Here is a 9127-nt window from a genome sequence, read left to right as displayed (position 1 = left end):
TATACCCGGCCTGCTCCTTTCCGCATCGCTTCCCCCGTGGCCTAGCAGAAAAAGAGTTAAATTGGGTCTGTTTTATGCTACTTTTCCTGCTACTGTCTCTGAACAAATTCAGTGGGTTAGGGTAGCACAGTCAAAATGATTCTGAGGGAATCATTGGTTGGGAGAATGACAAGACAGAGGGCCAGATTCTGCCACCCCTACTCCGATGCTATGGGGTGATGAGCTCAGTGTAAGAATCTACCTAGAATGGAACAGAACGTGCTGAGTAGTAGCCTTCTCTGCGGTTACACATACCCAGTCTGAGTAAAGGTGGTAGTATCTGAATCACAATGGGAAGGGGAAAGCAGAAGGGGAGGGGCAACATCTGAGAAGAGGGGAGGGAGACAGTGACAAAACAAAAAGAAAAGGAGTACTTGTGGCACCTTAGAGACTAACCAGTTTATTTGAGCATGAGCCTAACTTCATTATCATGCACATTGTGTAAAGAGTTGTCACTTTGGATGGGCTATCACCAGCAGGAGAGTGAATTTGTGTGGGGGGGTGGAGGGTGAGAAAACCTGGATTTGTGCTGGAAATGGCCTAACCTGACGATTACTTTAGATAAGCTATTACCAGCAGGACAGTGGGGTGGGAGGAGGTATTGTTTCATATTCTCTGTGTATATATAAAGTCTGCTGCAGTTTCCACGGTATGTATCTGATGAAGTGAGCTGTAGCTCACGAAAGCTCATGCTCAAATAAACTGGTTAGTCTCTAAGGTGCCACAAGTACTCCTTTTCTTTTTGCGAATACAGACTAACACGGCTGTTACTCTGAAAAGTGACAAAACAGAGTCACAAGCTGCACCAGGGCTCTAGGGCCAGAGTATATCAGTCTGAAACCACCGAGTTGTGGAAGACTCAGTCCCCAGGGAGATGCAGCATGTCTCACTGCTCTATAGCAATCTCTGATCAGCTGCAGGAACCTGCACTAATGCTATAGTGATGGGCCTAGTCTAACCAGTTAGACAGAGTGAGAGGATCATAAGGGACTGTCCTACAGAAAGGCGGTTACTGGCACAGCAGGGATTGAAGCTGTTGGAGGAGGGAGTACAAGGGGGAATTGGGGAGGTAAAGCAAAGGAAGAAGGTCCTGTGTAATCCAAAGAAGGTTGGAAAGCATGAGGCCTTATCTATGCACTAAAGTTGCACTGGTTTAACTCACTGAATTGGTGCAATCCTTAAGGCCTGCTCTACACCCATTGTTTGGCCTGACTGAACTAATTCTGTGATGGCTATGGTTTTCTACCACCCTCCACCAGTGTGGGTCCGGTTAAGCTGGTTATAGCAGGGTAGCTTATTCCCCTGTACTTAACTGATTTAGGAGTGTCCACATAAGGGAATTGTACCCCATTTAACTACAGGCGGTTAAATCAGTGTCTAAACCCATTTTAGTTACTGTTGGGTGTAGACAAAACCTGAAACAAAGAGGGGGACCAAGAAGAGTAGAGGCGGAAGCGGTGGGGAGTAGTGTGGAAATACAGGGAGACTGGCAGAAATAAAGGGGGGGGGGCGGGTATAGAGGCAACGGGGAAAGCCTATGTCAGTACTGGGTACAGCGAATGAGTTCCCCCCACGGGGGAAAGGGGCTGCAGGGTGGCATGTTCCCTGTCTATAGTGGCAGGAGGTGATTTCTCCCCGTGGCAGGGAATGTGCGAATGGGGCACCCCCAATGGTAAACAGCATCAGCCCAGCTCTACCCAGATGAGCTCCCGGGTCCTTGCTCGCCCGCCCGCCCCAGCCAGCTCGCCTCGCGCAGCGCGTTTGCAAACACCGGCACGACCCACTTGCACTTCCTCGGGGAGCGGGGCGCGATCGCCGCCCTCCCGCTCTGTTGCTCCCCCCTCTCCCGGGGGCGGCGAGTCAGCAGCCGGGCGGTAGCGAGGTGGCTGTGCCCCCCGGTCCCCGAGCTGGGAGGCAGGTTTGACGGGCGTGCCGAGCAGCCAGTGCGAGGAGGGGAGGCTGGGCTCCGCTCGCACGGGCTGGGGCTGGGGCTGGGGCTGTGCCCTGGGTGTGCGAGCGAGCGAGCGGGGAGGGCTCCTTCCCTCGGCCCTTCCTCCATTCATTCAGCCCGAGCCTGCGAGCGGGAGGGGGCCCCAGAGGGGCTCCGGCGAGCTCGGCAGCGAACCCAGCCCGCGGTCGCTGAGATCCTGCTGTCCGGCCGGCCAGGGGCTCGGCAGGAGTTTGGCCGCAGCGCCGCCACCCCCAGCCGGGGGCTTTATTTGGGGAGGGGGTGGGGGCAGCGCGCCGCGATGTCAGACCCGGCGGTGAACGCGCACTTGGAGGGCATCATCTCCGACTTCGAAGGTAGGAGCCTGCGCCGGGGGGCAGCCCCCGAGCACACCCGGGGGGGGGTCCCCACTTAGCGCTGGGTGGGATATTGCTGTCTGCCCCTCCCCCCCCCCAGCGCCCCGGCTCGCGTAGGGGCAGCAGGAGGTAGCGCCTGGGTGGAGGCTGGATTGGGGGGATCTGCCGGGACGTGAGGCGGGGCCCGCTGGCCCCTAGGCTGGAGGAGCGCACGGGGCTTCTTGCGCGCTGGTTACTTTCCAAGCGGGCGCTTCAGCCAGGACGCTCCGGGCTGGGCTGGGTCTGCGGGGCGGCCCTTGCAGCGGGTCCCCTCTCTGCCCTTGGGGCCGGCTAGCGGCGGGGGGTGGCGCAGGGCAGGGGGTCGCTAGCTCCGGTGAGTGGCAGGCGGAGTCCCCGGGACTGGAGGGTCTCAGCGCTGTAGCTGCCTTGGGGGCTCTGTGCGCCCCAAGCCTCAGCAGAGGCCGGGCTCTCAAGGGGACAGGACAACAGCTGGCAGCTTCCGCCCCCCCGTCTTTGCGTCTTCTTCCCCGCCGTTGTGCCTGCTCGGGCCGGGCCTGCCACCGCCCCAGGCTCCAGTCATCTGGGGCTGGGGTGGATCCAAAGGCCAGCGTCGCCTCCAACCTCCTGTTGAGCTGTGTCTGGGGCAGCCTCCTTGGCAGTGCAGAGAGTGAGGCCCTTCTGTTCCTGGGTCCTCTCGAGAGGGGGATTATTGCCAGCTCCTCCCCTTCCCCCCAACCAGAAAGAGACCTGGAAATATTTGCGTTATTCCAGCAGCATCTGTGCTCAGCAGAGCTCCTCAAGTTCCTGGCCCTGGGTTCTCCTACAGGGCAGCGTAGCAAATCCGCAGGCAGATCAGTCCGGGATTGCTAGGCACTCTTTGTCTGTGGGGCAGTGACTGTCAGGGCCCTGTCCCCAGAACCTGCCAGCACCAGATTGGGCTGAATCAGGTGTGGCCATGGGATCTGTGTGTTTGGCGCTCATCCAGCGGTGTGTAAAGGGTTAGCTTCCAGTTCGCTCCTCCAGCGTGGCAGAGTTGGGGACTGAGCCCAGTTCTTTGGGTCCCAGGGCTAGGCCAATGTCATACTTCTTCTCTTCCAAGAAATGTGGCAGGCTGCACTTTTAGGAGGGGTGAAAAGTGCTTTTCACTTCTGCAGGGAGAACAAGGGGGTTGCCATCTCCTGGAAACAGCTCCATTGAGTCACTACCACTGGCCACGGCTGGTGACCGTCCCTCTTACGCAGGAGGGCAGGGGACAGACTGGGTGGGGTTTGACCTCTTCTTCAGCAAAGTGAGAAGTGTTTGGCTCCACTTGCTGACTTGTCTGTACTTCTGTAGGTAGGGCTGGGGAGGCTGGAAAAATTGAGGTGTCTGAACCTGGCCGACTGCCATCTCACATCCTCTGGCAGCTTTTTGGGGAGCTCAGAGGTGATTGACTCAGTTCTGAGTGTACGGGGTTTTTTTTTGGTTCAGCGCAATGGTGCATTCTGTTGTTATCTGCTTCGGGAAGATCTTCAGGCTGTTTTTTTCCTGTCTTTTCTTACTCTGTTTATGTAGCTTTTTAGTCTGAAGTGCATGCCTGACATAATAGAGAAGACTGTGAATCTCCAAGCACACGCAGGGCTTGCTTGCCCTTTGCTTCTCTTGGATGCCAGCACAGCTTGGAGATAGCTGTGAGATGGCCATAGCTAGAGCTGCCGGAGGAAGCTTCTTTTGTGAACTGGGTTCGAATTTCTACTGCCTGTTACGGCCTCATTACTTTGTGGCAGCCTGAACTTCTGGAGAGCATACAAGAGAGAAGGAGTACCTCCTTCTCAGACCCTTGTGGAGCGTGGAAGGGTTTTGAGGGATGCCTTTGAACTGAGGGCTCTGGGCATGTGCCCAATGTGCTGAGTTTTCAGGAGAGCACAAAGAACTAGCCTAGTCAAGTCTGGACTCTTGCCAGAGAGGCATGTAGGCCAGAGACAGGCAATGACAGGACAAAGGGACTAATCTAGGATGGCTTGGAGAACACAGGTGTGATATTAAGATCAGGGGGATTGTTCTTCCTAAAAATTGTGCGAGTTCTGGAAAAGCAACATTTTCCCTCCAGAAACACTGGGACTTAAGAGCCAGCCATGGTCCAAAGAAATGGAGCTTTGCACAGTGTGCTGTAGAAAACCAAGAGATAGCAGAACTCTAGGGCAAGGATGATGGGTCATGGCTCTAGATCTGTCCGTCTAGATACTTCTGTAGCCATAGTCTCTCAGAATTAAGTCTTTTATCCCCTGCAGTGAAGCAGGGATGTATTTTCATTCCCATTTTGTAGTTGATGATACTGAGGCACAGTATGTCTTGCTCCAGGTCACACACAGCTGGGAATTGAACCCTAAGTCCTAGTTCAGTGCTTCAACCACAAGATCATCTTTCCCCTCCTGTGAAAATCAGGGGCATATCCTCCCCAGTGTGGCTACCCCTCCCTCGCAATCTTTTACCGTGCAGGACTCCAGACTCGGCAGCAGCACGCTGGGAGGGGTGGGTGGGTGTGAGAGGGGGAAATACAATCTCATAACAAAGTAAGTGCTGGTGGAAGTTTGGAGTGAGTGAAGCTGCCCGACTGCTCGATCAGTTTTCCACTCTTTGTTTCCTCTAGTGCGTGTATAACTGCCCTTCAGGGACTTGCACTCACATCCCTACTGAAGTATGCTCAGGCTCTGAAGTAATTACAACCCTCCCCTTTCACCCATCCCAACTGCATTTAAATCTGTCTGCAGCCTGAAGTAACCCTCCACTCGGAGAACAAACTGAAGAGGGTAAAGGCCCTGCCGTGAGCCTGAAGGCTGTTAGCTGCAGAATGTGAATGCCCCCCCCCGACAAGGAGCTGCCCCCCAGTGGGAGAATTTTCAAGCCAGAGTGGGTATTCCCAAAACGGCAGCCCCTGTCTGTGTAGTGCGAAGCAGAGAGAAAGCTGTGGATGCATCTGGCCCAGAGTCCTGGCATTGCCCTGAGCGGGGATCCAGGTTAATGGTTCACAGCTTAATTAGCTGTCGCCATTCTGCGGCGGCATCCTAAGCAGAGACCCTGGTAGTGCCAGTTCCAGTTATTCTCCTAACCCCCTCAGTAGTGAGCCCAGTGTTTGACTTTGTTCTTGCAAACTGCAGGCCTGTCAGTCCTGCAAAAAAATGTTCCCTTTGGCCATCCCTGTCTGGTTCCTCTTCTAGTGTCCCTCACTGGCTTGGGCCTGACAACTTTATCTAAAACTACAGAGTAGCAGATGGGAGCAAAGTGCTACTTGGCATGAGGGGATGCTACTCCTTCCTCTCCTCCTTCGCCCCCCGGTGCAAGTGTAACTCACTGGTCATGAGTGTTCCAGGCATGTCCACAGAGGATAGGAGTTGTTGCAGCCCCCAGCCTGGGCTCTTTAGCTCAAACTGTAGCAGCTCATGCTTTCAGCTCGGGAGGTCCCTGATTCAATCCCAGGGCGTGGGCCAGGAGGGCGGCCATCACTCAAACATGAGTCCCTGCTCAGGATGTGGGGATGCCCTGGTATAGTGCAGGTTTGCGCATGGGAGCCTTGCCAAGTCTCATGAGCCAGCGTGGTGGGGTTGCGATGCTGCTGCTGAAGGGCGTGGGCATCCTTTCACAAAGCGCATCTTCAGGAGGAGGAATGCGAGTTGTTGCAATGAAGTTTGGTGGGCACCAGCATCCAAACCAGAGCATCAGCTAGCGTGGGGAAACGCCCATCCCCTGTGATGTGGCTGGGGTTAAAATTGGCTCTGCCATGCTCCCGTGAGCAGTGCCACAGGTGGTGGGGAGGAAACGATCTGATTTGAAGTGGGCGGCAGCAGGGCCATCTATAAGCTTTGGTTAGGTTAACAGGTATGGTGGCGTGGGATAGACACTTTAATCCCCAGTATGTGATTGGCAGAGACTCTGTCTCTTTTAATAAGCAGAGACATTTTTTCTCCCCCCTTCCCCACACAGTTTGGAGTCTGGTTTGCCAAGACTCGTGCAGGACCAGCACAGTTGCACTCCTAAGTTCAGAGCTTTTGGCAGGTCCTCTGAAGAGTTCCTCCTCCCACAGTGATCTCAGCCCTGCACTGTGCCAGTACTACCGCCCCCCCCCCCCCCAGCCTCACCCCTGTGAGATAGCTCCATCAGCATCTTACATTGCCCAGCACTAGCATAAAATTCAACAAAACTCCCAGGCCCAGCCAGCTCCACAGTGCCCCCAAGGGCCTGGACTGCAGCTAGCTCAGCTTTCGTAATGTGAAATAAATACATATGTGCAATATGGTACAGAGACTGTCTTCCAGCCATTGATCTACATAGCTTGACTATGTGCTTCTTGCTTGCTTTTCGGTATGGGGATCAACCTGAATCTGTCCTAATGTCAGGTTACATTCCAGAACCCATCTCTGGAGTATCCAACGAAGATGGGGTGGGGGTGTATGTGTTTCTCACCAGTATTAAGAATTACATTTGCAGTTACTCAAGGTGGGTTAGTTCAGGGCACTAGTAATGTAAGAATACTTTGCACATATACAGGGCCTCTCAAAGCACTGAGCAAACATTTTCTGCTGAAGTCCCTTAGAGAGAGAGAAGATGTCCATTAGTGAAGTACAGCCACCTCTAGGGTGGAATTCAACTGTTGTTGAATGACACTTGAACAAAGGTGTGTCTTCACTAAGAATTCATGGAGTTGAGTTAGCAGGCATGATGCGGAGTACAACTAGTCTTTCTCCACTCTTGCCATCAGTCGTGGTCAGCATCCGCTCCAAACATGGGATTTCCTAGTGAACACATGACCCAAATGGCAGCAAATGGAGAATGAGACCATAATTACCCTGCAGTTTCAAGTTATGTAAGGAGGCAGAATGTAATTACCAGAGTTAGCATCTGATCAGGATGCTGGGGCTAGCACCTTTGCTCCAACAAAAAAATGCAAAATAAGCTTCAGTTGTCACCAGTGGTTAGATCCTTGGCTTTACGGTCCATCCCAAAGACTCCATCTCCAGCAGTGCAGTGACGCCATGCTGGGACATCGGATCAGCACCGACTCACTGGGACGAGAGCTGCTTATTGACTCACCCGCTTCTTCCTGTACCTGGGTGGGCCTTGGCAGTCTCCCATCCTAGCTCAGTCCTGCAGAGTTCGTGAAATCTGACGGCATCAGAGCGCAAAAATAGTGTGGCTTCAGGCTGCCAACATACTATAGTGGCTTCTTGTGTAGTTTGCTACTTGGCAGAGCAGAGCTCCGTTTATTAAAAAAGAAAACAAGAACCAATCCGAACGTGTTCCTCACAAAAATAATAGCTTTTACAATCCAATGCACTAGAGCTGGCTAGAAGCAGACATTCCATGGGAAGGTAATTTATAACAGCTGACAATGCACCTCGATTCTAACTGGCAGAACTTTCTCCTTTTGCAGTCCCTCCCCCCAGCTCTGCCAGTGCAGTTCTGTCCTGCCCTATATAACCCCATGATATTCCAGTCATGGCCTTCACTTGAGCAAGGTCCACCAATTGTACCCGACCTCTGTAGTGGTTTTCAGAGTCAGTGGGAGATAAAAAAAAGGCTGCCAGGTCATGTTGACAAAGGACCCAAGTAGAAATGGATCCCAGGGCTTTCCAGAGTCCCGTAGTCTCATCCAGCCCACCTTCTTCCCTAAAGTGCAGTTCAGCAAGTGTCTGGAATCTCGTAGGGACACATTTCTGGGGTATGCATGCTAAGCCACTTGGTGCACACATTCTTCCTGCATGCTGCATGAGGGAAGCAGCTGTTGCTTGAATGCTGCAGATGCTGAGTATCAGCCATGATGCTAATATTAGAGAGCAGCATGCCAAAAGGATGGATGTGGTGTTATGTGGAGAATGTGACTTGAACTCAATATGGTGCAAAGCTGGGGGAGAGGAAGTGCACAAGATTTTCATAACATTGCATTTGGGTCCAATCTGACTCGATCAAGAGCGTGGGCTGGATGCCATGTGCATTTGGGCTTCTGATGCATGGGGTGGGGCCTACTAAGGGCTTGTCTACACTTACTGGAGGATCGATACTATGACGATTGATACATTGACAGTTGATTTAGCAGGTCTAGTGAAGACCAATCCTGCTAAATTGACCGCCGATCACTTTCCCCTGGTCTCCTGTACTCCACCTGATCGAGAAGAGTAAGGGGAGTTGACACGAGACGTTCTCCCATCGACGTCGCGTAGTGTGGCTCCTGCAGTAAGTAGATCTAAGCTATGTCGATTTGGGTTTTGCTATTCACATAACTCAAATTGCGTAGCTTAGGTCGACTTTTTCCCTTCGTGTACACAAGGCCTAACTAAAGTCCCCACATACTGAGGCAGTTCCATTATTCCAGCTTCTTTTGCACATGTTCAGGGAAGTAGATGCTAGGAAATCTTTCAAGGTGCATCTCAGCCTCCCACCCAAGATTTGTAGATGCTCTAAGCAAGTAGGTATCCCTGCCCCCAATCTTTTGATTTCCTTGAGTATCTAAAAAATTAGATTGAGATGGGCCCCTTCTTGCACTCCTGATCCTGTACACACATGCCCGACACTAACAAATACCTCTCCCCAGCTGTTTGAGGAAGCTTAATGCTCAGAGTTGACCAGTTAGATTTTATATAATCCTCAAATGAGACCTCTGAGGGTTGTCTCTGCTCTCCACCTTCCCCTTAACAGTCTTCTTGAATCCAAGGCAAAAAAAATGGTGTAAAATGGAAGCGTTTCCCCCAAAACAACAAACATTTTGGGAAGTGATGCAGCTGTTTGAGTGGAGGGCATGGGAGGTGGCTCA

General features: G+C 52.7%; 1 protein-coding gene across 1 annotated transcript in view; it reads left to right on the top strand.

The window, feature by feature from the left end:
* The first annotated feature begins 2127 nt into the window (after positions 1–2127).
* Positions 2128–9127, top strand: part of SEPTIN9 (septin 9) — a 144622-nt gene continuing 137622 nt past the window's right edge. The window contains exon 1 of the mRNA XM_077833212.1: positions 2128–2343. Coding sequence (XP_077689338.1) covers positions 2289–2343 — 55 coding nt within the window. The 5' untranslated portion in view covers positions 2128–2288. The remainder of the gene's footprint in view (positions 2344–9127) is intronic.

Source organism: Eretmochelys imbricata, chromosome 14 (genome assembly GCF_965152235.1).
Source record: "Eretmochelys imbricata isolate rEreImb1 chromosome 14, rEreImb1.hap1, whole genome shotgun sequence".
Taxonomy (NCBI): domain Eukaryota; kingdom Metazoa; phylum Chordata; order Testudines; family Cheloniidae; genus Eretmochelys; species Eretmochelys imbricata.
This window is presented reverse-complemented; position numbering and strand designations above follow the sequence as displayed.